Source organism: Siniperca chuatsi, linkage group LG15 (genome assembly GCF_020085105.1).
Source record: "Siniperca chuatsi isolate FFG_IHB_CAS linkage group LG15, ASM2008510v1, whole genome shotgun sequence".
NCBI classification, from domain to species: Eukaryota; Metazoa; Chordata; class Actinopteri; order Centrarchiformes; family Sinipercidae; genus Siniperca; species Siniperca chuatsi.
In genome coordinates this window covers 28,106,844-28,132,082 of record NC_058056.1, presented here as the reverse complement: position 1 = coordinate 28,132,082, position 25,239 = coordinate 28,106,844, and the positions used below count along the sequence as shown (strand labels likewise).

The 25,239-nt window shown below is 42.4% G+C and overlaps 1 protein-coding gene across 2 annotated transcripts in view; it reads left to right on the top strand.

Moving 5' to 3' along the window:
* Window positions 1–25,239, top strand: part of sptbn5 (spectrin, beta, non-erythrocytic 5) — a 69,443-nt gene that overhangs the window by 36,100 nt on the left and 8,104 nt on the right. For both annotated transcript variants that reach the window (XM_044166605.1, XM_044166606.1), the window contains 35 exons: window positions 1,020–1,199; window positions 1,281–1,484; window positions 1,610–1,759; window positions 1,852–1,956; window positions 2,632–2,820; window positions 3,066–3,221; window positions 4,444–4,635; window positions 4,721–4,816; window positions 5,390–5,511; window positions 5,580–5,694; window positions 5,795–5,905; window positions 6,566–6,687; window positions 6,857–7,019; window positions 7,132–7,320; window positions 8,131–8,208; window positions 8,322–8,494; window positions 8,640–8,730; window positions 9,610–9,756; window positions 10,987–11,124; window positions 13,028–13,195; window positions 13,322–13,410; window positions 14,024–14,210; window positions 15,679–15,747; window positions 15,837–15,980; window positions 16,081–16,277; window positions 16,505–16,709; window positions 18,590–18,769; window positions 18,847–18,996; window positions 19,824–20,041; window positions 20,782–20,971; window positions 21,081–21,257; window positions 22,251–22,358; window positions 22,459–23,478; window positions 23,565–23,633; window positions 24,832–24,915. In XM_044166605.1, coding sequence (XP_044022540.1) covers window positions 1,020–1,199; window positions 1,281–1,484; window positions 1,610–1,759; window positions 1,852–1,956; window positions 2,632–2,820; window positions 3,066–3,221; window positions 4,444–4,635; window positions 4,721–4,816; window positions 5,390–5,511; window positions 5,580–5,694; window positions 5,795–5,905; window positions 6,566–6,687; window positions 6,857–7,019; window positions 7,132–7,320; window positions 8,131–8,208; window positions 8,322–8,494; window positions 8,640–8,730; window positions 9,610–9,756; window positions 10,987–11,124; window positions 13,028–13,195; window positions 13,322–13,410; window positions 14,024–14,210; window positions 15,679–15,747; window positions 15,837–15,980; window positions 16,081–16,277; window positions 16,505–16,709; window positions 18,590–18,769; window positions 18,847–18,996; window positions 19,824–20,041; window positions 20,782–20,971; window positions 21,081–21,257; window positions 22,251–22,358; window positions 22,459–23,478; window positions 23,565–23,633; window positions 24,832–24,915 — 5,976 coding nt within the window. The remainder of the gene's footprint in view (window positions 1–1,019; window positions 1,200–1,280; window positions 1,485–1,609; window positions 1,760–1,851; window positions 1,957–2,631; window positions 2,821–3,065; window positions 3,222–4,443; window positions 4,636–4,720; window positions 4,817–5,389; window positions 5,512–5,579; window positions 5,695–5,794; window positions 5,906–6,565; window positions 6,688–6,856; window positions 7,020–7,131; window positions 7,321–8,130; window positions 8,209–8,321; window positions 8,495–8,639; window positions 8,731–9,609; window positions 9,757–10,986; window positions 11,125–13,027; window positions 13,196–13,321; window positions 13,411–14,023; window positions 14,211–15,678; window positions 15,748–15,836; window positions 15,981–16,080; window positions 16,278–16,504; window positions 16,710–18,589; window positions 18,770–18,846; window positions 18,997–19,823; window positions 20,042–20,781; window positions 20,972–21,080; window positions 21,258–22,250; window positions 22,359–22,458; window positions 23,479–23,564; window positions 23,634–24,831; window positions 24,916–25,239) is intronic.

Here is a 25,239-nt window from a genome sequence, read left to right as displayed (position 1 = left end):
GAAAGAAGAAGAAACAAAGTTTTGATACACAAATCAGAACAGTTTTCAGTTTTTAGGATATTCTCTGTTTTTTGCAAAATATTTAATTTGATCGCTTTGGGCCTTGAACAGTTTTTTAAATGAAACCATCTGAGAAGTATAGAGGCCTTGGTGGAACTGCAAACAACACAGACAATCTAAATGTGACAAGGGGCCCCAGCCAGGTACTGCTTTTTTGTGAGGGGTCACAAGCCAAAAATGTTGGGAAGTACTGGCTGAATTGTATTTTATAAGCTCATCGTAGCTTAAAGTTTGCTAGTGAAGTAACTAGTAACTGCAGCTGTCGTAAATGTAGTTGAGTAAAAAGTACAATATTTCCCTCTGAGATGTAGTGTAGAAGTAGACAGTATCATAAAATAAAATACAAGTACCTCAAAATTTTGTTTCCACCACTGTTTAAATCTCATCTCTTCTGTGTTCTGGGACTGAAGGACGAAATGTGGGCCATCTCTGGTTTTGGAGGTTTGGTTTTGGGGTGAGAATTCAACTCAGTTGTCGGCCCACTTCTGGCATGTCATTCATTACAAATTTAGGATGTGTGCCGCAAACATGCGTGCCGGATTCAAGCTGTTTTTGTGACGAGCAACTGCGGCTACCTGGAAAGGCCCAGGCAGCCAAAATGAGAAAATTACAAATGTGATCTCCCCTATTCATTTCTTTATTGAAAGATCCATAAATATATGCATAAACAGCTATAACATTTTGAGATTTTGAGAAGAAAACTGTGCTGTTTTGGTGATTTTAGTTGGGGTGGGGAGAGACAAAAAAAGTCTTTATTGCCCAAAAAAGGAATGGACTGATATGACTTGATGAATTAAACAATTCACTGGACTTTTATTGTGAAGTTGAAACTGATCCGTCGTTCCTCAGAATGGCTTCTTCTGTCCAGGCATCAAACCCTCAGCATGTATCCTGTAAAGATGCTCGTGGATGATCACACAGTTATGTAACGTGATGTGTGTATTCTTTGTGTGTTGCAGTTGCAGGAGCAGCTGGATGCTGTCGACTCCATCCTGGACCTCTGCACGCCTCAGTTGAAGCTCCGCCTACAGGAAGTGCAGCAGGAAGTGGTGGAGCGGTGGGAGGAGCTCCGACTACACACAGAGCAGAGGGAGGCGGAGCTAAAACTCGCATGCCAGAGATACCTGTTCCTTAACACGGTGAAGACGCGAATGATTAAACAGAATTAATAATCCCACCATGCTTCTCAGATCTTATCCATTTGTCTTTGTGTTCTGCAGGCGCAGGATTACTTCCTGTGGTGCAGCCAGCTGATTGGTGTGATGGCTGCTGAGGAGAGCATCAGCGACGTGGCGACCTCCGACCTCCAGCTGGCCCAGCACCAGCAGCTGTGGGCCGAGATGGAGGCCAGACAGGAGACCTACCAACAGGCTCTGGACATGGGAGAGGAGCTGCAGACACAGGACAGGACCAACAGGAAGGAGGTGAGGAGGAGAGGAGGAGAGTAGAGGACAAATACTTGACAAGTATCTTGAGATGAACAGTAAGATTTAAAATTACTGGGTGTTTTGGTGCAGTCTGGTGTCAGAGGAATTAATGGTTCTTCCAGGTGTTGGAGAAGCTGGAGGCCCTGCAGGCAGAGCGAGACAAACTGGAGGAGCAGTGGAACGAGAAACAAAGCTGGTTAGAAACTGTTCACCTGGAGCAGGTCTTCTACAGAGACGTTAACAGCATGGACAAAACCTCCAGCTCACAGGAGGTACATCCATACTTTGTGTTTGTTCTCCAAAGGGAATGACAAACATCACATTCAGTGTCTGATCAGTGGTAAAATCTCTTCTGTCTCCACAGATCCTGTTGCAGAACAGCACTTTGGGAAACACAGTTGATGAGACAGAAGGTTTGATCAAACGCCATGAAGCTTTTGAGAAGCTGCTCAGCTCGCAGGAGGACAAGGTCTGCTCTGCTGTTTAATCTCCTTCCCTTTACTATGATGTAGAGCTGCAACTAACCAGTATTTTCAGTTACCAGTATCAGCCTTTTTTTTTTTTTCATTTAAACAATTGTCCATTAATCTCAGAATCGTCAAAACAATTGTAAAAAATGCCAGTCTTAAGTTCCCAGAGTCATGGGGGATGTTGTCAAATGCCTTGGATTTGAACTATTTTGAATTAACTAATAATTTGGACACTTTTATGGATAATTGGTGTATCTGTTCGTCACAATATGCTGGTGCTTAATTTTGAATGTACATTTTGTTGGTGTCTTTCTTTTTGCTGAGTTGCGGCCTCTTGTTGTTGTTGTTGTTGTTTAATGTAGATATGTGTGTGGTTGAGCATTGGCAATAAACAGGAGTTTTTAAAAATTCTAATTCACCTCTGACATTTGGCCCATGTTAAGTGACATGACCCTAGAAGACCCTAGAGGGGATCTAGACTTTTAGTCTTTTTACTTTTTTGTCATCTGGGGGCCACAACAAAAGAGTTTTCCCCTCGGGGATCAATAAAGTATATCCGATTCTGACAAGCTCTATGTCGAGCAGCCCTGCTTTAGGCCCACGTCATGGTCCTTTACCTTAAGGGAAGTTGCTGCAATGTTCATTTAAATCTTCCCTCCGTCTGTTTGGGACAGCTGTCCTCTCTGAAGGAGCTGGCCGAGCGGCTGAAGAAGCTGCTGAGCAGAGAGAAGAGCGGACGGGTCCAAACCAAACTCAAGGCCCTCCTCCAGCGACGTGATAGGATCAAGGAGCTGTCCGTCAAACGCAGGGAGGAGCTTGAGCTTTCCAGGATGCTGTGTATCTTCAACCGAGACGTTGCCGAGGTAACCAACTAACCAGAGACTCTTCGTCCGTATATGACAATATTGTCAAGGATGTTTTTAATGAATAAAACTGAATTAACTGACACCAAAGAACAATAGCTCAACTGTGTTTCAGTTAAATTTGTTGCTGTTAATTTCTGAGAAGGTTCCTCCTATTTTTCTTGTCGAAGGGTTTTCCAGTTTAGCTGCAATATGTTCAGAAAGCCTGTCTGTTTGTTTTAAGTGATCACCTGTGTGTCTGTCAGGCTGAGGAGTGGGTGTCTGAGCGGATGCAGAAGATGGCGGAGGACGGTAAAGCTGACCTCAGCAATCTGCAGGCCAAGATGAAGCTTCTCCAGAAACATCAGGTGTTTGAGGCCGAGATCCTGGCTCACAGCGAGATCATCAGCTCTGTACTGCAGGTAAGACGAGATGAGATGAGGTTTGATGAGATAAGGTGAAGTAAGGTGAAGTTAGATTGATTGAAATGGTGAGATAAGAGAGACATGATTTTGACAAGATAAAAATTAAGTGAGATTAGATGAGGTCAAATGGGATTAGAGAAACATGAGGAGGCATGCCTCTTATGAGATATGATGAGATAAAAGAAACGTGAGACAACATGAGGTTAGATGAAGAGGTGGGACAAGGTGAGATGAGTTGAGAGACATGGAGAAAAAAATATAAGATGAAGTTAGTACAGATAAGATGTGATTAAAATGTTATGAAAAGATTAAATTAGATGAGATCAGCGGTGACATGAAATGGATAAAATGAAATAAGACATAACAAAATTAAAGATGAGACATGATGCGATGATGCAAGATAGGATGAGATGAAATAAAATGATAATGAGCTGAGATTAGACATGAAGAGTTGAGATCAGAGATGAAGAAATCAGATGAGATTAAATTACATGAGATGATGCACAGTGATGTTACAAGACAGGGATGGATGAAGCGATTAAAGGTCCAGTGTGTAAAATTTAGGAGGAGCTATTGCCAGAAATGGAAGTATGTTTTCATTAGTGTATAATCGCTTGAAAATAAGAATCATCGTGTTTTCATCACCTTTAGAATAAGCCGTTTATATCTACAGAGGGAGCGGGTCCACTTCCACGGAGGCAGCCATGTTGCACCGCCATGTTTCTACAGTAGCCCAGAACGGACAAACCAAACACCGGCTCTAGATGCCACTAAATCCTACACACTGGACCTTTAAGTGAGATGAGAGGAGATGATACAAGACAGGATGCGAGAAGATAAGATACATGAGAGGAATACATGAGATGTGATTTAAATGAGATAATTGAGAAAACAAAATGAGATGTGAGGACATGAGATGCAATATGAAGAAATAAGATGAAACAAAAGAGTTATACAAGACAAGATTTGAGAAGAGATGTGAATACATGAGATGAAACAAAATAATAATGAAAGCAGTTGGACTGACATGACACAATAGGACGAGATGAGTTGGCATAAAATTAAGTTAGTTAACATGAAATTAGATTAAAGGAACTGTGGAACAAAATGAGGTAAAATTCACTAAAGTTACATCGGACAGTTTGCATCTTTTGACTTAATTTGCTCCAAACATCTCTAACGTCATGATGCGGACCGCCTTCTTGTTCTGTGCTTCCAGGCTGGGGAGGAGCTGGTGTCCCTTCGCCACCCGAGGTCCAAGGAGGTGAAGAGGAGTGCAGCCACCCTGAAGCTCCACTGGGAGGAGCTGAAGAAGGCCGTGGCCACCCGAGGGAAAGCTCTGGAAGATAACAGAGACTTCCTGGAGTTCCTGCAGAAAGTCGAAGAGGTGGAGGCCTGGATCAGACACAAGGTAGGAGATGGACGGAGGGATGGATGGTGTATTTGCAGTGTGTTTACAGTGTTTAATGTCTGTCCCTGACCTGTCTGTGTTGCAGGAGGTGATGATTAATGTCGGAGACGTTGGGAAGGATTATGAACATGGAGTTCAGCTGCTGAAGAAACTCAGCGAGTTCAGGGGGACTGGAGACGGGGTGAGGGAGCGGTGTGGTGGTCTTGTGTTTGTCATGTAACCAAGAATCACATGTTTGATTCCCACAATGCGTGTCAGTCAATCCATGCTTAAGTGTACTTGACTGAAGAGAGTCAGCTAAAAGCTTCTTGCTTTCTTTCTCTGAGTGTGAGAAGATGTGTGACATTACTGAATTCTGTCAGTGTAAATCTATTGAGACATTTACTGTGTGTAGACCTTTGTAGTATGGTCCCACTGTGAATTTTCCCCATAGTAAGTACCTCTTAAATTATCTCGCTGACTGCAACATGTAGGGTCATAATCTTTGACAAGCCAAAATGCTTTATGGGTATTTCACGTTAGCCTGAGATCTGTGTCTTTCGTTAGTTTGATTGCCTCTTACCTTGTAGACTTGAGTCTAGAAAATGTTAGCTGGAAATCAAGATACCACTCATCTATACCTTTTAGCCCGAAATTCAGACATTTTCATCTACAAGTTTAGTCTTGAATGTCGCTTCTGAGACCCTTTTAGTCTACATCTTAGGTAGTAAACAGTACGACATATATAAATATACTGATGGTATGTTTATTCTAGGACGTGACGGTGGACGACGCTCACATCACAGCCATCAACAGACTGGCAGGCAGACTGGAGAAGAGACAGAGCGCTGATGAACTGGTCACTGTTAGACAGAGGCGACAGCAACTCAACGACAGGTAACACTCACATTTAATCTCACCTCTGTGGGTTGTTTTCTCAGTTTTACACTAAACGTCTCTTCCAGGTGGAGTAGGTTTCACGGAGATCTGAACAATTACAAGAAGAAGCTGGAGGGGGCGCTGGTGGTCCACGCCCTCATCAGAGAGCTGGAGGAGGTTAGAGACCGAGCCAACGAGAAGGTCAGTCATCTGATACTGAGACGTACATACAGGGTGACGACGACGTCGTGGTGTGTGTTTCTTGTTGAATTTGAATAAAGTCCGTCCTCTGTCTCTGTAGATGCTGCTGCAGGGTCAGGACTGTGGTTTTGATGTGGACAGCGTAGAGAACCTGATCAGACGCCACGAGGAAACAGAGAGAGAGGCCGGGGTCATCCAGGAGAGGTCAAAGGTGAGTTAGAGGGCTTGTTTCAACATCCACAAGACTTTAAAGGAGCCTTTCTGGTCCTAAACCTTGGAGAGATTTATAGACCTGCAGCAGGACTTTAAATAGTGTTCTGAAAGAACTGAAGCTGTCAAAGGTCCTGAGTGAAAATGTGGCAGTAATCTAACCTGCTGGATGAAGTCATGCCTTAACATGATTAATCTGGATCTTGGTATATTTCTAAGATGGTTGTGTGAAGACTTTGTTATTGATTTGATGTGCTCTGGGTCCATGATTACACCAAGACTTCTCAGGTTTTTGTTTTAGGAGGCAGAGAATCGACATGAGCCCTAAATCTCAGCCTTTCTTTTCTTTCTGTTTCGGTTTGTTATGAAACTGTTTTCGGTTGCTGTAACTTGAAATGTTGCTCTTTAACTGAGCTTCAGTAACGTAACCTTGTCCAAAGTGAGCTTTAAAGGGTAACTACACCCTCACGTTCTGCTGGACCCTCGCTTTCAGCTTATTTAAAACAGCAGAAAAAATGTTAACAGATAGAAAAGTTATGTGACAGGAGAAGTGTGAAGTCAAGAAGCCATTAGCTTATACAGTGGATGCCCCGAATAAAAAATAAAGAAGGCAATATAAAGAACATGTAGAGTGAAGCTAAGTAGACTCTCATCTACTCAGGCCCTGGAGAAGGAGGTCTCAGATCACCTGAAGGCTCGATCAGTGATGAGCGACAAGCTGAAGAACAAACAGAAGGAGGTCCAGAAAGCTCTGAAGACTCTGGACAAGGAGGTGAAACACAGGTGAGAGGGAGACTGTTTTTATTAGCAGCAGTTTCAATTTAGTTAACTTCAAGTAAATTTGAGGTGATCATCTCCCCTCTGTTGGAGTTTCTGAACAGCTTGGTCAGTGTGTCTGCACTTGGACGGAGTCAGTGAGCAGATGGACTCATGGTAGATGTTGTTTGTTTAGGAAGGAGGAGCTGCAGGAGGCCCACCAGCTGCAGCTGTTCAAAGCCAACCAGCGCCTCCTGCTGGAGTGGAGCATCAAACAGAGCAGCGAGATGGCAGAGAAAGGCCTTCCCAAGACCAGAGTCGAGGCCGACCGGCTCATCGTCGAGCATCAGGACTGGAAGGTGAGAGCCGAGAGTACCAGCTCTGTGTGTTGGAGTACTTTACTTAAGACAGGTTAATACAGTAGATCAGATGTAACAGTAAACTGTGCAAACTGAATTTCTGGATTTCCAGACGGAGATCGACGCCCGTGCCGAGCGCATCGACTCTGTTCGGGACTTCGGTCAGGGTCTGATCCGGTCGAGTCACGGTTCGAAGGCGGAGATCCAGAAGGCCCTGAACCAGCTGGAGGAAGCCAAATGCGGACTGGACCGAGCCTGGCTGAACCGCAACACGACCCTGGAGCAGGCCCGAACCCTGCAGGTGATGATCTGAGGTTAACTTCAGGGGAAAACGGGTGTAAAATACATTTGAATATAAATGTAAATCTGCATTTCTACTAAACTGTGTAGGATTTACTGACCTGTCAGTAACTTTAGGTTTGATCACACCTACTGTTACATTATACTTTGGTTTGGTCATGTTCATAGTACTAGTACATAGTAATTGTGAGCAAATTAGGGCTTGTAAACAAAAGTCACCTGACTCAGAAGTAGCTTGTTTAGTGGATTCTGAGTTGAGGAACTCTTCTAAGCATGGGCCGCATTTTAAAGTAACAAAGTACATTTACTTAAGTTGTACAATTTTGAGGAACTTGAGTATTTCACTTGTATGTTACCTTATACTTCACTACATTTCAGAGGCAAATGTGCTTTTTACACCACTACATTTATCTGACATCTATAGTTTCTGGTTTCTGCACAGATGCAAAATACAATTTGTGTCATAGATTAAACTACCCAACGGTATATAAGGTATTTAGAGTTAGCTCCTTAATAATAATACATAATAAACAAGTGATATATCACAGTATAACACTACTTTTAGTACTTCAGGTGCATTTTTCTGTAAGTAAATTAAGTAAGATTTTAGATGCAGGACATTTAAGCAAGGCAACTCAAAGTGCTTTACATAATGCATTAAAACATTAAAGAAAAACAGCAAGTCAGTATGCCTTTTACTGATAACTGAATATTTTTGCATTGTTGTAATGCTGCTTTTATTTAACAGTTTGTTTTTGCCCAGGGCCTTATAGCGGGCTAAAGTTGTACTGACTCGTTCTCCATCCTGCAGGTCTTCCTGGCCTCTCTAGAGCAGTGTGAGAGCTGGCTCAGCAACAAGGAGGCCTTCCTGTCCAATCAGGACCTGGGGGTAAGAACCACCTGTCTGCGTTACTGATGTGGAAAAGATTGTTTTATTTAAAAAAATTGCCCAGTGAGCGGAAAAACGTTGAGCTTACAGCCTCTTCGCTTCCGTTGGTGCAGAGCTCGGTGACAGAGGTGGAGACTCTGCAGAGGAAGCAGGCTCAGTTTGAGGAGGCTCTGGAGGCTCAGGTGGACCAGCTGGATGAGGTGGAGAAACTGGCCCAGAAGATGATCCAGCAGAAGCACTACGACTCCGACAACATCAGAGCCAAGAGCAGAGCGCTCGCTAGCAGGTAATGAGAACCACCGACATCATCAGACCTTCTTATCTCTTTGACAGAGTTGTTCCCTCTGGGCGGAAAAAGGATTGTTAGTTGTTGCTTTTCAGAAACAAAGTTATTAAAAACTTTACCCGTCTGTCTGATCACCTGTACGCAGGTGGAGCCAGCTGCAGCAGCAGAGCAGATCTCGTCACAAAGCTCTGGATCGATCACTGCAGCTGCAGCAGTTCTTGTCCAGCAGCTACCAGGTACTCTACTGTAGTGGACTGTACTGGACTCAGCTAAACCCTGCTAAAACCTGCTAGTGTACCTTCCATTTGTGTGTCTCCTAACGTCCGGTTGCTATTGCCGGCTATGCTAACTCGAGTCTACAGTCTTGGCCTTGATTGGTTCACACAGTCTGCTATAAATTTCTCAAACTCGGGAACACATTTATGAGGAGGTCATGTGACCTGACATCAGCACATCACCTCAGATATCGGATTACAAAGACCATCTTTGGAGCAAACTTGCCTACAGCGGTAACTAGCTTACAGCTAACTCAACTTACTGTGTGTTGCAGCAGCACATTAGCTCGATGCTTCTGTAGTAAAAAATTTCAAGAGCTCTGATGTTCAACTCAGTACGATGATGCAGGTTATTAACATTATTTACATTCTTCAAAAAAAAACGATCACTAAACCTGCTGATGTTTGATTTGTTGGTCTGGAAGCCGATTTTATAAATATGAATTAAAAAACAGCTTTCACCCAACTGTGTGTTTTAATAATATATTTTATTAATAGTATCATTTTGAATAATCAGCTTGTTACACAATAATCATTTTTTTCATGACTGTGCAGTGTAATAGTGTAACTAACTAACCACATGAGTCTATATATGATATATTTATTAATTTATCTGACACAGTAGTCTATAGTACTTACTTGTATACTGCTGTAGACTATTGTAGAGTAGGCTGCTTTACTGGACCCTACTCCTCTCTGCCATGCTGGACTCTACTGGACTTTAATCTTCTCTACTGGGTCCGTGCTCTAAGCTCTCTGCTAAACTATATTGCGTGTGTTTATCCTGCAGCACATGTGTGCGTTCTCTAGGCGTGTGTAGTAAATGTGTGTGTTTTCCAGGTGTGCGTGTGGCTGAACGAGCGTAATGCTGTGGCGTTGGATGAGAGCTGGAGGGAACCAACCAACCTTCAGGCCAAACTGCTGAAACATCAGAGCTTCGAAGCCGAGATCCTCGCTAACCGCTACAGACTTGACACGCATACAAAGGTGGAGTCTGTGTCTGTGTGTGTTTTACCATTTATCTTAAAGTGTAACATCAGTGTAAGTGAACTTTCAGTTTGTCAGTGCTGTCTGTTGTCGTTCAGTAATAAACACACAGCCATTTCCATTCAGTGACATATTTCTCCCACATTATTAGACATTCTAATCATAATCTGAGCTAGAGGTCACTGTGACGGCATTTCTCACTATTTTCAGAATTTTTTACAAACCAAACAATCAATCGATTAGTGGAGAAAAGAATCATCAGCTACAGTCCGATACAAACCACTGTCCATCTTGGACAGCGTCTCCCACCCGCTCCATGACGTGCTGGTCAAACAAAGGAGCACCTTCAGCGGAAGACTCATCCCCCCACAATGCACCACAGAGCGCCACAGGAAGTCATTCCTGCCTGTGGCCATCAGACTCTTTAACTCCTCCCCTAAGTGTCAGTCTGTATGACCCGAAGTCACTAAACTGGACATTGATCATTAACATCTCTGCAATACTTGAATAACTGTGCAACATTCTGTGTTAATACTCCTGTTCAACATTTTAGCTTAAAATTCCCTATTTATTGATATTGATATTACTCATACCTCTATTCCTGCTGTGCAATATCCTCCGTCTCATTATAATCTTAATAAGCTACACTTAACTTGACAGTTCATGTACTATTACCTTATTATCATCAACCGGTAAACCCACTTGGTACTTCACATTTATTTTACTTATTTTATTTTATACTTATACCCACTCGGTACTTAATTTATCTGACCTGTATTATAGTGTATTATATTTTTTGTTAGTACTTCTATTCCTGTGTGCACTGACGTAAAGGCGAGCTGCTGTAACAAAAGAGTTTCCCCTCGGGATCAATAAAGTATTTCTGATTCTGATTCTGAAAATGAGCTCCAGCTCCACCAGCTGCAGCAGCAACATCCTGCTTTACATTAATGCACGAAGAATAATAATCTGATAATATAATATATAACAGCACAGCAGCCACAGGGACGCTGCACTGCAACGAGTACTTTTACTTTTAATGCTTTAAGAACATTTTCCTGATTATACTGACATACTTTTACTGAAGTAACATTTTCAATGCAGTACTTTTACCTGTGACAGAGTAATTTTACAGTGTGGTATTAGTACTTTTACTGAAGTAAAGGATCTGAGTATTTCTCCCAACACTGACAGGAAGTGTGTTTGTGGTGATGTCACGTCTCTGTGCAGGAAGGAGAGAAGCTGCTGTCGGAGTCTCCGTCAGCTGAAGTGAAGGTTCGACCTCGACTCAGAGAGCTGACCGACAGCTGGGACGCTCTGATCCACAACTGTAAGGAGAAGAAAACCAGACTGCAGGAGGCCTACCAGGTACGCACGCACACACTCTCACACCTTGTAATGTTTTCCACATTGGAGGGAGGATTGAACAGGGTTAGTTCAGGATCATAAATGTTTTTTTCAGTTACAGCTCTTGTTTCTCTCACTTTGAGAGGTTGATATCTGATATTTGTATTAGATTCGAGTCTGCATCAGTTTAATCTCACTGAGACTTCGCTGTCATCTCCATGCTGCATTGTGCAGTCTGTAGTAAACCCCACCAACCAAATCGTATCCGCTATCAGCAGTAGTGGAAAGTACATGTACTTAAGTACAATGTTGAGATACTTGTACTTGTATTTTCAATGTATGCTGCTTTATACTTCTAATCCACTACAGTTCAGAGGGCCATACCTTTTACTCCAGCTATATGATATGCTATGACAGCTGTAGTTGCTAGTTACTTTTCAGATTAAGATTTTACATGAAAAATATTATATTTTGCAAGAAAATTATAAGTTTATAAAATACAACACAAGATTAAACCACTCAGATGTCTGAGTTGTTAGCAGTTCCACCAAAGAGACATTTCCCCTTAAAACGTTTCAGATAGCTTCATTAAGTAACTATTTGAAGCCCAAAGAGGTCAACGTATCTGATATTTCACAAAACAAAGACTGAAAACAGATTTGTTTATCAGAACTTTATTTCTTCTTCTTCCATTAATCATCTGACAACCCCTCAGATTTATCTGGTGACCCTTTGGAGGGGCCCGACCCCTAGGTTTGGAACCACTGGACTAAATTAGCTAACTGTATATAAAGCAGTTAAAACTAGCTAACTGTATATAAAGCAGTTAAACTAGCTAACTATATATAAAGTAGTTAAACTAGCTAACTGTATATAAAGCAGTTAAACTAGCTAACTGTATATAAAGCAGTTAAACTAGCTAACTGTATATAAAGCAGTTAAACTAGCTAACTGTATATAAAGTAGTTAAACTAGCTAACTGTATATAAAGCAGTTAAACTAGCTAACTGTATATAAAGTAGTTAAACTAGCTAACTGTATATAAAGCAGTTAAACTAGCTAACTGTATATAAAGCAGTTAAAACTAGCTGACTGTATATAAAGCAGTTATACTAGCTAACTGTGTATAAAGCAGTTAAAACTAGCTAACTGTGTATAAAGCAGTTAAAACTAACTAACTGTATATAAAGTAGTTAAACTAGCTAACTGTATATAAAGCAGTTAAAACTAGCTAACTGTATATAAAGCAGTTAAAACTAGCTAACTGTATATAAAGCAGTTAAAACTAACTGTATAAAGCAGTTAAACTAGCTAACTGTGTATAAAGCAGTTAAAACTAGCTAACTGTATATAAAGCAGTTAAAACTAACTGTATAAAGCAGTTAAAACTAACTGTATAAAGCAGTTAAAACTAGCTAACTGTATATAAAGTAGTTAAAACTAGCTAACTGTATATAAAGCAGTTAAAACTAGCTAACTCTATATAAAGTAATTAAAACTAGCTAACTGTGTATAAAGCAGTTAAAACTAGCTCCACCTCGAGCAGCTAAAACAGTAAAATGCTGCTCTAACCTTGATGCATCACTATTAACAATCTAATAATGTCAGATAGAACAAGTACTTTTATTTTTGAATAAAGGAATTTTTCATTTTTGTATTGGTACTTTTACTTAATTAAATTATCTGAATACTTCTTCCGCGACTAGCTATCGGCAATCGGATGATTTCAGGTTCCCTGCTGGAGACACCCTGATTCTTTCAGGCTCAGTCAACGTTTTGTTGTGTTTTTTGGGGGGTTTTTTGTGATAAACTGTGTGGAGGCAAACAAAGTTTGCCAAGGATAAGCTCACAAAATAAAATGTCACTAAATCAACTAGAAAAATGGATGCGGTATTCAAACATTCAATGTGTATGTTTTGTTCAGGCGCTGCAGTTCCAGCGTTCATTGGATGACATGGAGCAATGCGTGTGGTCAGTGGAGAGGGAACTGGCCAATGAGGACTGTGGAAGCGACCTGCCGTCTGTCAACAGGCTGCTGAAGGCTCTGCAGGGGCTGGAGGAGGAGGTGGATGGACACAGAGACAGAATTCAGGTACACAAGAGTCTACATACTGTTTCTCTGCTGCTGCAACAAGAATGAGATTTTCACACAAACCTGATGTGTAAATCTGTATAGTATAGTACTATATATATCAGATTTTTTTTTACCTTTTAACAGGGTCTGGTGGAAACAGCGAAGAGCTTCCACTCGCAGGGAAACTTCCTGGCTGAGGAGATCCAGACCAGAGTGGCACACACCATCAACAGGTCTGATAACTGTTCTATGAAATGTGAGAAATCTGGCTCGGTGTAAATTAGAAAGCTATACATAGAGCTAGACATACAAAATTCAGTTTGAAAGATTTATTTTCAAAACATAGCTCTGATCTTCATTCTCGGTTTACATCCACCATAGTATAATTTTACTAAAGACAACAGGTAACATTTGACACTAATTAGCTGGAAGCCAGAATATTGGGAACTAAAAAATGAATACCCAAACTGTCTGTTGTAAACATCCATCTCAATTTGCAGACCCACTTCCTGCTTCAACCTTAACCTACTGTACTTACTGTAGTTGTGTGCACAACGTTTTTCTGTGCTATGAGGGATTATTACCAACACTTTTGGTTTTACCTCCAAATAAAATGGTTTAATCTGGATAAACTGTTTCCAACCTGACGTGTTTCTGTACGAGTACAATCTTATCATAACTGACAGAAATGATGGACAAAAAAACTGAAAAATATGACCCAAGTGGTAATACAGTGAAGTTATCCTTTAGCATTGCACTCAATTCTAAATACCAGAAGTTAACATTATGCTTCGAGGTATTAATAACAGTTGTGTGTTAACATCAGTGATGTTCCCTTCTTGTCAGGTACAACAGTCTGTTGGAGCCCCTGCAGAGTCGGAGGGAAACCCTGGAGGCCTGGCAGGTTCTGTTCCAGTTCTACAGAGACCTGGAGGAGGAGGTGGCCTGGCTGAGCAACAGACTGCCCTCCATCACTGCTAAAGACTTGGGGAGATCCCTGAGCAGCACCCAGCAGCTGCTTCACAAACACCAGGTAGTCACTGACACCCTACTGCACTGATTCACTGTTCAATGATACAGATGGAAAAACAAAGATACTGGATCCTGATGTAACTTTAATTTAATCAAGTAAATAATCAGACCTGAGTACAGCAGAATAAATAAGAACACAGATAAGACACACAACAAAATACAGGCAGCCATACAAACAGCATCAGAACCAATAACCCACATCTTTAAAAATGGTAAAAATTTGTTTTTTTTTTTTTAATCCAGTAAGACTGAACAACTTCAATACACCATTATGTGTATGGATGGCAGGAAGATGTAAGATAGACAGTACAAATAGTACAAGTTTGAGGTTCTGCAGAGTTGTCTGAAGAACGTTAAAGGCAGACTGCGATGTAGATAGGGTTTGAGTCGGAGAAGAGTCATGTGCATACAGGATTGCATCATCTGCAAAGAAATGAATATTATAAGTCTATGTTGGAGTGATAATAGTGTTTATGTGGATTATACATAATAAAGGACCAAGCACAGAACCTCGTGGTACTCCCTTAGTTATTAAAAGGCAGGTTCATATGATCCTTCGATGTGTTTATATCGCTTAATAATTGTTAAATAACATGAATGCCTCTATATTTAAAACCACCACGACTCTGCATTTAAACCACGATAGTAAATTAAATGTTTGATCCGAGCGATACTTGTTAAAGGGCATAACTTCACAAGTATATTAAAAGCTCATCTGTATATAGTGAAACTTTAAACTCTAAAACTGCTTTCCTGTCTTGATACCACTTATGTTTGAGTTGGAGCAAATATCTGCAGACAAAAGCTTGGAGCAAATAAAAGAGGAGATAAATCATATCCAGGTCAGTTATCTTCAGAATTCATTGGTTTTAAAATGTCCATGTTTTGGCATAATACAGCATGCAGAAAAGCACAATATAGATCAGTGATAGCTGTTGATGCTGAAAAAGCATTTGATCATCTTGAGTGGCCTAAATTGTTTAAAGCCTTAGAAAAATGTAATCTTCCAGTTGAGATTGTAGATTTTGTAAAATTATTATGTAAATATCCAACAGCAAAGATTTATACTAATAACTTCCTGTCTGGGGAATTTATGATTTACTTTTTGCTTTTTAGCAATTGAACCGCTTGCAGAGAGAATCAGACAAGATCCAAAAGTTACAGGTGTCAGTGCAAGTAATCATCATTATAAACTTGAGGAAACATAAAAACATAACACAGAACTTAAAATATATTTCAAGTAGACAACCAGCATTAAATATGTAGGATGTGTAATAAGTGACAATAAGCAACAGATATATAAAGAAAATTTTATTTTGTTACTCAACATGAAATCTGAGTTAATTAAATGGATGAATCTTCCCAAAATTCCCAGTTAAAAGCCCCTCTAACAAGCTCAGTGTTAACTTTGTGCTGGGTTATCTTTGTAAGTTTTTGAAAAATACCTTCGTTTTTTTGTTTTTTTTCAGGCTGTGATGCAGGAGATCTCAAGCCGCGCCCCATTGGTTCAGGCAGTTCAGGAAGCGGGGCATAGTCTGGTGAGGAGACATCATTTATTTCTAAAACTCTGTGTATTGTATAAAACATTCACAATCTATTTATGACGACATTATATTGACCCTCGCAGGTCAGAGGTCGTCACTTTGCGTCTCACGACATCCGGGAGCGTCTGGAGGAGTTGAAGACGCTCCATGAGGAGCTGATGATGGAGGCGGAGAGGAAGGGGAAACTCCTGCAGGAGGCGCTCAGCATCCACACCTTCCTCTCTGAGGTAACACTGACAGAGCCAAAAATTAATATAGAAAGTTTATTATTATATAAAATTTAGTTTCTGTGTGTGAGCCTGTATATTGTTGTGTGTGTGTGTTGAGGTGTCTGAGCTGGAGCTGTGGTTGGAGGAGCAGCAGGCAGGTTTGGAGTCTCGGGACTGTGGGAGGAACGAGGAGGCAACGGAGGCTCTGCTGAGGAGGCTGGACTCTGTGGATGTGGAGCTGGAGAACCAGAGAAGGACGATGGAGAGGCTGCAGGAGAGCGGAGCCTCACTGCAGCACCTCGGACATCCCAACAGGCAAACAGACACGTAGCATGGTTACCTGTATAAACACCAGTAAAATCAGGAGGTCAGGTCTGACTATTAGCTCGATACTAGAGGGTCATGGGTCTACATGAGGACTGAATATGCTTGTTCGGGATTTGTATGGCTCATTAACTTTGGTTTTTATCCCTATAAATCTCTAAATGTTTGTTTTATTTGTAAAGTTGGTCACAGGTTGTCTGTCTGTCTGTCTGTCTCAGCCACCTGGTCAGTGAGTCTCTCCCAGCTGTCCTCGAACACTTTGAGGCTCTCCTCCGACTCTCCTCCACTCGTCGCGCTGCTCTGGAAGACCAGCTCCGCCTTTACGTGTTTGAGAGAGAAGCCAAAGAACTACAAACATGGCTGACCTCCAAGAAGACTGTGGCAGAGTCCAAGGACTGCGGACAAGATCTGGAGGATGTAGAGGTGAGTCAAGTAGTAGTATCAAGTACAAGATGAACCTTGTCTAAGACTATAATAACTATAATGTCAACATTTTCAAGTGTCCTGCGATGATCTAAGTGCTGTTTCAGAGATTTTCTCACCCCACGTGAGCCGTCACAACAGAGTGTGATTCCTTTGTGTGTTGGTGTGATCATGTCCAGCACCAGAAGCTAGCTATCAAGCTGCTACAACTCTAGTTTAACTGAAATCACACTGACTGACTGCAAACCAACTGTAATTTGTACAGTTTCTGCTAAAAAGAATATAGAATTGAACAAGCTGAAAGGATATCTTCCTCCAGTTTCAACATGTCCAGCTGAAATTAAAATGAATTTTTCTAAGAAATCAACAATGAAATCCCTGGTGTTTGTTTTGATTTGTGTGCTTATTTGGTCAAAATTGTAATTTGTAATTATTACCTAGCAGGAGATATATATTTTATTTTTATTTTTCTGCAGCGACAGCACCTCATATTGAATTTTTGCAACCAAATAATGAATGTAGTTTGACTGGTACAATATCTATGTGGGTGGGTACTAAAAAAACTCCCTACATGACTTGGAGTTAGTTGTGTCGTGATCACGGGGTAACTTACAGAGAACCCCTCCTTTCTATAAAGCAGGATTTGCACAGCACTGAGTGTGCAGGAGCTGCTGCTGACTCAGCAAGTGTTGAAATAACATGAACCAAAAGTACCGTCTAGACAGTCAGTGCTAACGTTAGCAAGCTAGGCTAACTAGCTTCCACTTTCCAGAATACATACTTAACAACATGATGGGTCCACATATTGAATGTTGTACAGGACTCCAGGGTGCGACCAAAAATCTGTCAAGTGCGACTAAACATCTTAACAAATTTAGCAGGTCCGATTAAAAATAATGTATAAAATATTTTTTAACAAACACCAACTGGGTGAGCAGTGGTGATCGGCTCTGACGTGATCCCAATCCGCACGTACACATTAATCATCCACCCGCCACCCACCCAAACAAATTAGTTTCTCCGATTTAGAGGCCTGTACCGGCATGGACATTTCAGTCCTCCTCTACCGGTCAATGTAGGTTATATTGCCGTTGAAATGATGTCAATCAGCGAGCTTTCCAGGTGATTTTTGTGTGTTTTATTGATGTATGAGTATTTTCTTTAATGATTTACTTTAATGATTAGAGAGGCTGCTGTCAGTCATTGTAAACGTTTCCACGCGCGCAGTAATGTTTCAGCAAATATCGTGGGAAATTTAAGCAGCAAAACTAAAAACTGTAGTTATAAACTTGACAGGACAGAGGAAACAGAATTAAACTTTTAGCTTCTGAAATACCTTGTTTAGACAGCTCTGATGGAGCTCAGGATTTATCAGGAGGACGGCTGCTTCACTCCATACTACACTGTGTGAACCTGGACTGTGTGCGAGACCTTTTGGATGTGTAGAAGAACACAGCACGTTAACTAACATTAGATCCTGACCGATCCTGTCGGCGTGCTGCTAAGTGACAGGGCAAGTCTGCGTTCACAAAGGTTGAAGGTCTCATCGAAGGCTGGTATCAACGCTCAGTACTGACCAACGTGTCACACACCAAAAGTTAGATTCATAATCTTGTTGACTTATTTTTTGATCACGTAGTTTCTGATTTAAATAAGAATTTTGCCCATTTTAGACTAAAGTACTTGTATGACTGCTTGTGTTCAGACAACATTTAACATTTGAGAACTGACTTTTGTTAAATGGAAAAAAAGATTTTGTAGAAACACAAATTTCTGAAAGTAAAGTGCCGAAGAAAGTTTTGGTATTGGTACTGAAACTCATGCGAACTGTGTCTTTCCAAACTTGCAGTGTTCAAACCCAGATCTCCCTCCATCTGCAGGTCCTTCAGAAGAAGTTGGAGGTTCTGGTGTCGGAGATGTCGGGTCTGGGTCGGAACCGGCTGACCTCAGTACAGCAGCTCGGCAGAGGGCTGCAGCAGGACGGCCAGGCCCGGAGGAGGGACGACGCCCTCAGCAGGCTGTGGGACGACCTCAACAGCAGCATCAGGACCAGAGAACAGGTACATACCCGTGGTGGTTTTGGATGTGTCACAGTCTCGCAGGTGGTGAGGGTAACAGTCTGTCCCGTGCCCTCCAGAGTCTGCAGTCAGCGAGGGAGATTCATCAGTTTAATCACGATGTGGACGAGCTGAAGGGCTGGATGGCTGAGAAGGAGGCTGTGCTGGACTCAGAGGACCAGGACCTGCACTCCATCCAGACTCTGCTGAGACAACACGAGGCGCTGGAGGTAGGAAACACCCAGCAGGCTACGCAGACAGGAAGGACCCTCGTCTGGAGGGGAGGGATGGGCGATATGGGGAAATATAAAACTCACGATAACCAGAGGCCTTTGTTTTGATGTTGATCTACACAGAACCAAAATATGTTTAGTTGTGGAAAAGGTTGAACTGCATTATAAACAGAGCAGGGGTTAAATAAAACTGAACTTTTATTTTTAGCTGGCGTTCTCAGGTAGTAAAATCAAACATTTCTTTTTGGTTTTAATTTAAACAACATTGTATCGCGAGTCAGCGTAGAAACATAAAGCCGTGTGTGTGAGGTGTATTATTGTTTATATGCAAGGTGAAAACCACCTGACAGTCTCTGAAGTGTAGAGGTGGGCGGCACCGTGGGCCAAGACACGTAACCAGACTTGTGTAATAGTTTGTGTAGTAGAAAGGGCAATTATACAATTCAGTTTATGACAAAAATTCATAGTCATTCACTATGTAGTTTGTTAAAATCATTTTCATACTTTTCCATCACTGCTCCTGTCTTCAGTTCAGTCTAAGTAACTTCCATACGTCTGTTATTTACATGAACAGCTCCTACAACCAAGTTGTCACATCACTAATGTTCCTGTGGATTTCACTGTCCTTCAGTAAACGTTTAACCAGTATATCATGGCTGAACTGATAAAGGAGTTTACAGTGAGGGGAACTCAAGTGCAGAAAGCTACTGATTCAGTCAGTGACACTGATGATTTCGTACCTTTAGTTCAGTTTAGTTTAATGACCCGCAGGATCGTCTGTACAACATCAGCTTACCTGCCTTGTTGTTGATGTCTGCCATTAGAGGGACCTGGTTCTGATCTCTGAGGAAGTGACCAGGAGCCGAGAGGAGGGCCGGGCTCTGAGCAGACGACAGCCTCAGGCCAGACCTGCTGTGGCTCAGAGGCTGGAGGAGCTGGAGGCCTGCTGGACCAGCATCCAGGACAAGGCCTCCCAACGCCGCGCCAGACTGGGCCAGGCTGAAGACGTGCAGAAATACTTATCCCACTGCACTGAACTCATGTAGGTCCTCTTCACATCTCACTTTGGGTGATGCAAACTCATCAGCAGGCCTGCCTTCAACACGAAGACACAAACAAAACAACACACAGTGATAGCTTTATGATGTCTTTGTCGTTTGATTTGTTTCAGCCGTAACATTTCGACATGAGCTACAGCATCAGATAGATACTTTATCCTCTGAGGGAAATTCACATGTCACAGCAGCACACGAACGAACCACACGGTACAAAGAATAGTGCAAAAACAAATGTCAAACACAAGTACTCACAAGTAAAAGTATGGCCTTTTAAACACACGCATTCATACAAGTGTGCAAAATGTACCCAGTGAGTGGCTGGACTCAACATCAATGTCTATAGTAGTAGAAACTGGTGAAGAAACATAGAAACTGCAACAACAACAAAATTGGCTATTTTCTTAGAGCACATTGGCCAGACGTTCATGAAGTATGTTTTTTTTTATATATAACTCCCTGTGTTAGCATAGTGTTGTATGTACTGTTAACTACTAACATTTATGTATTAATTTATTTAAAAAACATCTAGTGAACTCAGTCTCTGAATGTTCTAACTGTAGTAAGTGTGTATTAGTTGGAAAAAGACATATCAACCTCTTCTTAGAGACGGTCAGCGGGGAAAACCATTTTCTAGAATGGGACGGGATGTACAGTATTTTCGAGATCATAGTATAGCAGATGCAGTCTGTGATCATGAAACTGGATGTCTGTCTGTCATGCCCAGGGCCTGGCTGAGGGAGATGCTGTCTCTGGTACGAGGGGAGGCGCTGAGCGTGGAGGGAACTGACCTGGAGCAGCTCATTAAAAAGCACGATGAGTACCGCGTCCAGATTGACAGACAGCTCAGCAAATCACAGGCTGTGAAGGAGGAAGGGGGGCGCCTGATAGAAGAAGGAAACTTCATGTCCCAAGAGGTAAGATCGAAAGGTCTAAAATCTGACGCTCTCAAAGAGGATATTCTGCTAATAACTTCTTACCTGACATCCCGATCTTCCTCTGTTTAATTTCCCGCCCTCCTCTTAGGTGGAGGAGCGTATCTGTGAGCTGGAGGAGCTGGAGGTGCGGATGGAGAAGGTTTGGGAGGAAACCAGGCTCCTGTATGTGGAGGAGCTGGAGATTTCACTTCTGCAGAGGGAGCTGGAGCAGGCAGAGCGCTGGCTGAGCTCCTACGAAAACACACTGATGGCTGAGGACTACGGGGTAGGTCTAGACCATATTGAGGAGTGGTCAAGGACTGTGTGGCCACTGACACCAGGAAGTTGAGGGGTATTAGTTAGCTAGTCCAGAGGTTTTCACACCCTCAACTTCCCCTCCTCAAGAGGGTGTGGGAAAGGTGAAAGGGACAGGTGCATGCAGGTGTTTATAAAAACAACAGGAAGTTAGTTATTGTAGTTTGACCCAACACGGTCAGCAGGTGGAGCTGCAGCAGTGACTCACAGCCTCATGGAGGTGTTTAAGGTGCTTTTAAACACTTAGCACCAAAAATCGCACTCCTTCTCAGAGTCATAACTCTGAACACACAGACATGAACACACATATTGAATCGTTCAGTGTGACTTACACTTCCCGAGGATATCATTAACTCTGATGTCCATCCAGAAAAACGTCCTTAAATCCACTTAGAAATCAGAGAAAAAAAGATGCTGCAGAACCTGCCTGAGAATCCTGCTGTTTTTAAGTTTCCTTCAGTCTCACAGTGATCCAGAGACAGCCGTCTGTCCGTCCACGGGTCCACTGCAGACACGAGCTGCTGACTGCTGGTTCAGCTGCTTTAATGGGACAGTTTGAAAACAGGGCTCAAGTTGTAACCCACAGCTGACTAACTGATTCCATGGCAACATTATACTTCCTGTTTACATCCCCCAAAACCCCCAAATTATGAGAACTGTAGTTCCAAAACATAACGTACAACTGTATAAATGTGGCTTGGCAATGTGATAGATCTAAAACACAATGGGTTCTAGGTAAAGTCTGGACCCCACCAAGGACTGAGGGGCAGGTCTACCCTCAATGAAGACTTTTCCGTAGCTCTACATCAGTCTTACAACTGTGGGGTAAAATATGTTAAGGACTGTGGGGTAATTTAACTTCTGGTCATACCAGGAAGTTCAGAAGTCTCCAAGACACCATTCAACCACGTGCCATCAAAAGCTGTCTTTATTAAAAACATGGCCGTTCTTTTGGTTCCTCCAGGACTCTGTGTCGGATGTTATGGAGCTCCTGAAGAGGCAGGAGGACTTGGAGGCCATGATCCAGGCCCAGAGCGACCGCTTCATCGCACTGCAGGAGAAGAAAACACAGGTTGGTTGGTAACTTTACAAAAAGGAGGAGGTAGGTTTGTGGATTGAAGACTGTGAAACACTATTTTCTCTTTGCTCTAATGTTTTCTTTTTCTTCTCAGAGGGAGAAGAGACTGGGTCTTCATGGAAATGAGGACATGGACCCTGAGGACAGAAAACCTCCAGCCAGAGTTTCATCCCTGAGGAGTAAACCGTGGGATCCAAAGACCCCGTGGGTCTCTTCCTCTAGAGACATTGTCCGTCGAGTCAGCAGTGGCAGGACGGACAGAACAATCAGATCGTCCAGGCTAGACAAAAAAACAGACAGTACCCAGGTGGGGACCGGTCTCACAACCTCTGCTAGCACCCCACCTAGCCCGTCTCTCCACCCTGACTTGAAGAGACGCTTTAGCTCCACCAGGAAGGCTCAGAAATGGGAGGTGGAAGACGAGGCTAACAGTCCTCCTGTTGGTCCCAGCTCCAGCCCGACTTTAAAACCCGGGAGACGTCGAACCAGCCACTCAAACGTGACGCCTGGCACTCCCCTCAGAGCATCAACTGACTCCTCCTCTCCAAAACGTCCTGAATCACCTCCACCCTCCTCCCCCAAACCTCCCGTCTCCCCTCAAACCTCCGTCTCCTCTTCATCTAAAGAGACTCCTGAGGAAGACTGTCGTCCCAGATACAAACCTCCTCTGGCTCCAAAGCCTAGAATCTCCTCCACAGAGCGGACGTTCGGACGGCGCTCTGAGCCCCCAAACCAACCGGAGAAGCCCGCTACACCACCTGACTCACCTCCACTAATCAGAGAGCTTGTTGCTCCCACTGAGCTGCCTCCTCCACCAGTCTCAGACAGATCCTCTCCCTCTGAAGCACCAACGCCTTCAACGAGGAAAGAGCTCCACAACCTGGAATCACCAATCAGCCAACAGCCTGATCTTCCTGATTCTCCAACTCCACCTGCTGCTGCACCGGTTACACCACCTGACTCCCCGTCTGCTGCACCAATCACAGAGGAGGATACTAAATCAGCTGACCTTGCTCCTCCAACAAGGGAGCTGCCTCCATCTCCTCCACAGCGACAGAGGAAGTTAGAAGATGCGCCAGATGAAGAACCAGGCCTCCCCAGCTCCACACCGGAGGTAAAAACCGTCAAATCAACTGTCATGACTTTATGATTACCTGAAACTGATTGATCGCTGCTCTCTCACACCTGTGGTGTTGTTAGGTGACAGCAGTGCAGCCAGTCAGAATGGAGGGGACGCTGGAGATCAAACTGAAACAAGGAGGAAACAAGGTGAGAGACTTCTGACATCAGGACAGGACAGAGACCTTTTCTAAAGGCGTTCAGACTGAATGTGATCGCATATAAAGTGTCTTATCCTGAAACGTTACAAACATACAGAGACGCGAGGCTGTAGCTTATCGATCTGTGAGCTCCAGAATCAGAATCAGAAATCGGTTTATTGCCAAGTAGGTTTTCACATACAAGGACTTTGCTTTGGTATTTCGGCGCATAACGGTCACAATAAACATAATAAGTAAATATAAAATAGAAATTTACAGTAAAAAATATGTAAAAAATATATGTTTTAACAAGAAAAACAGAGTTTAAAACGAAGAGGATGGAATCTTCACAGTATGAAGAATATGTGCCATGAGTTAAAAGGTTTAAGTGTTCTTGAGAAAGACATTGAAGCCCAAATTGATTGTGTATATGCAAAAAATAGCACGACAAAAATGTATTTATTATTAAAAATTAATAGAGCCGCCACTCAGCCTTGCTGCCAATTTGTCCCAGCGGTCACTCGCGGTATTGCAATGACAAAACATCCCAAGACATCCCAATGTCCGGTATCCAGTTCCTATCATACATCCATGCGCACACACACACACACACACACACACACACGGGCAGTGCGTACATTGCTACAGTCTGTACAGTCAGTACATTGCCTGGAGCAAATAAATATAGATCACAAACAATTCCTGCAGGAAATTCACGTGAGTAAAGCAAAGCAACAAATGGTCTCACGTTCAAACTTGAATTTAAAAATGCGTAATAAGGCAGAAATCACTCCGTATGGAAGAGAAAATAGTAAAAACTGTAAATAAAAGTGACCGCAAACTTTTCCCTTTGTGTTGTATTACATCATCACAAGTGTAAATACATTTTAACTGCTTGTATATTTAAAAAAAAAAAAGTTTACCATCATGCCTCAGATTTAGAAAAATGTCTGTTAATGTCACAAACAACATCTAACGCAAAAAGTATTAATTTCTGATCATAAAGATGTCAATTAAAAGATTTCTTGATATTAAATTGGCCCCAATTTGAGTCTTTCTGATCACCACTAATCATACTTAATATTATGCAGAGTGCAGGCAGAAATAGGCATTACGACCTTTACCTCCAACATGGCTGCATGTGACCGTTGGTGGGCATTGGCCGACAGGTGTGTGACGTCTCTCTCTGTGATTGGCTGCTGCTGCAGGGTCTGGAGCACTGGGAGGAGGTGTTTGCTGTCCTGGAAGGAGAGACGCTCAGCCTGTTTAAAGACAGAGCAGCTGCTGCAGAGGTACGAAAAAACAAAACACTGAAAACATCAAGCTGGTTGTGTAACGTCGTCACGGTGTTATATCAGAAATCAGAATCAGAAATACTTTATTGATCCCCGAAGGGAAACTCTGTGTTACAGCAGCTCGCCTTTACGTCAGTGCACACAGGAGAAAGTGCTAGAAAACGATATAATACAATACACTATAATACAGGTCAGAAAATAAATTAAGTACCAGGTGGGTATAAGTATAAGATAAAATAAGTGTGAAGTACCAAGTGGGTTTACCGGTTGATGATGTTAATACAGTATAATAATACAATGTAATAAAATAAGTAATAAGCA